We start from the raw sequence: 2,276 nt of genomic DNA on the forward strand, positions 1-2,276 counted from the left end.
GAGGCGGAGCTTGCAGTGAGCTGAGATCCGGCCACTGCACTCCAGCCTGGGCGATAGAGCGAGACTCCGTCTCAAAAAAAAAAAAAGAAACTTGATGAAAATTTTAAAAAGAGATCAAAAATATTTTAATCAATAAATAAAATAATTAAAACCTTTCCACAAAGAAAACTCCAGGCCCAGATGGCTTCACTGGTAAATTCTATCAAACATTTAAAGATAAGCTCCAAAAGGCAGGAGCCATAATAGACAAAACTGAAAAAAACATTTATCAAAACTTAAAAATTTTGGCTGGGCGAGCGGGCTCATGCCTGTAATCCTAGCACTCTGGGAGGCCGAGGCAGGTGGATTACCTGAGGTCAGGAGTGAGACTAGCCTGACCAACATGGCGAAGCCTCATCTCTACTAAAAATAACAAAAATAAGACAGGTGTGGTGGCACATGCCTGTAATCCCAGCTACTCAGGAGGCTAGAGGCAGGGGGAATCCCTTGAACCCGGGAGGCAGAGATTACACTTAGCCAAGATCGTGCCACTGCACTCCAGCCTGGGTGACAGAGTGAGACTGTCTCAAAAACCAAACAAAACTGAACAAAACACTAAAATTAAAATGTTGGCTCTTGGAAAGATACAGTCTAGGAGCAGTGGCTCATGCCTGTAATCTCAGCACTTTGGGAGGTACCAAGGCGGATAAACCATTTGAGCTATGGAACTTAAGACCAGCCTGGGCAACATGGCAAAACCATCTCTACAAAAAAAAAAAAATTAGCCAAGTGTGGTGGTACCCGCCTGTAGTCCCAGCTACTTGTGGGGCTGAGGCAGGAGGGTCACTTGAGTCAGGGAGGTCGAGACTGCAGTGAACCAGGTTCCCACCACTGGATTCCAGTCTGAGGGACAAACCAAGACCTTGTCTCAAAAAGAAAAAGAAAGATAGAGTTAAGGTGGGAAAAGACAAGCCAGTGGGTGAAAGAAAATAGTTGTGAAACATCTATCTGGTAAACAGCTTGTATCTACAATACTGTATATAAAGAACTCTCACAATTTGGTAAGACAAACATCCACGAAAAACAACAGGATAAAAAGTCAACAGACGCTTGACTGAAGAAGGTATAATAAGCACGTGAAAAGATGTTCAACATCACTAGTCATCAGGGAAATACAAATTAAAACAACAATGAGGCCAGGTGCGATGGCTCACACCAGTAATCCCAGCACTTTCGGAGGCCAAGGCCAGTGGATCACAAGGTCAGGAGAGTGAGACCATCCTGGCTAACACTGTGAAACTCTGTCTCTACTAAAAATACAAAAAACTAGCCGGGCATGGTGGCATGCCTGTAATCCCAGCTACTCGGGAGGCTGAGGCAGGAGAATCGCTTGAAAGCAGTGGTTGCAGTGAGTCGAGATCATGCCACTGCACTCCAGCCTGAGCAACAGAGCGAGACTCCGTCTCAAAAAAAAAAAAAAAAAAAAGAGTTACAGGAGAGCACAGTAACCACATACCATGAGATTTCCATGTGTCTCCCAAGTTGGTGCTTCAGTTTTATAAAGCTCTTCAAACTGCTGTCTGTATTTTGAAACTAGTTCCTTCTCCAATTTATCAACACAGTCTGCATATTCAACCTTTAAAAAATGAAGAGAGTAAATTATACCTAGAATAAAAGGTAAATATTCAAATAATATTAATAAAATTATTAAGATGATACAGTGTAAAGAGAACCAAGAGGACTAAACAAGCTTACCCTATAGGGGTGTCTTTCATCTTGGAAGTAAGTGAGAAGGTGTAAGACACAACGAAGAATACAGGTTCTTTCTTCATAATAATAATCTGCAATCTGAGGAACCCAAAGATTCAAAATCAGTTACTTACCTTTGCACACAGGAAAGTCAAGTTTAAATTTATTGATAATTTCACTTAAAGATATGGATGGAAAAGTTAAATTTATATAAATAAGGAATCACAGAAATGCAAACATACTGAATTAGGCCAAAATAAAGCAAAAGACTTTCATAAACCAAGATATACAGGATGAAAGGAATTATTGTTTAATAATATACACAAGTTTCCAAAAATGTTTTCTAGTATGATTTCTCAGAGCATTCATGTAGCACACAATGCTATCAACTGGTAGGCCAAACACATAAAAACAAATATAAAAATTCCACTGATATAGGTCCTAATTGCTTGTAACTAATGTACTTAGTTCTCACTAAATATAAAATAGGAAACTTCTTCAGAAGTCACAAATTCCATTTTTTTTTTTGAGACGGAGTCTCGCTCTGT

The 2,276-nt window shown here is 39.9% G+C and overlaps 1 protein-coding gene across 1 annotated transcript in view; it reads right to left on the bottom strand.

Annotated features, from left to right (window-relative positions):
• The window catches only part of NUP188 (nucleoporin 188kDa), a 96,032-nt gene that overhangs the window by 59,744 nt on the left and 34,012 nt on the right, over positions 1-2,276 (bottom strand). The window contains exons 6-7 of the mRNA XM_011931446.1: positions 1,735-1,827; positions 1,496-1,615 (exon numbers count right to left, since the gene is read on the bottom strand). Of these exons, the coding sequence (XP_011786836.1) occupies positions 1,496-1,615; positions 1,735-1,827 (213 nt within the window). The remainder of the gene's footprint in view (positions 1-1,495; positions 1,616-1,734; positions 1,828-2,276) is intronic.

Source organism: Colobus angolensis, unplaced genomic scaffold (assembly GCF_000951035.1).
Source record: "Colobus angolensis palliatus isolate OR3802 unplaced genomic scaffold, Cang.pa_1.0 Scaffold9, whole genome shotgun sequence".
In the NCBI taxonomy this organism is placed as follows: domain Eukaryota; kingdom Metazoa; phylum Chordata; class Mammalia; order Primates; family Cercopithecidae; genus Colobus; species Colobus angolensis.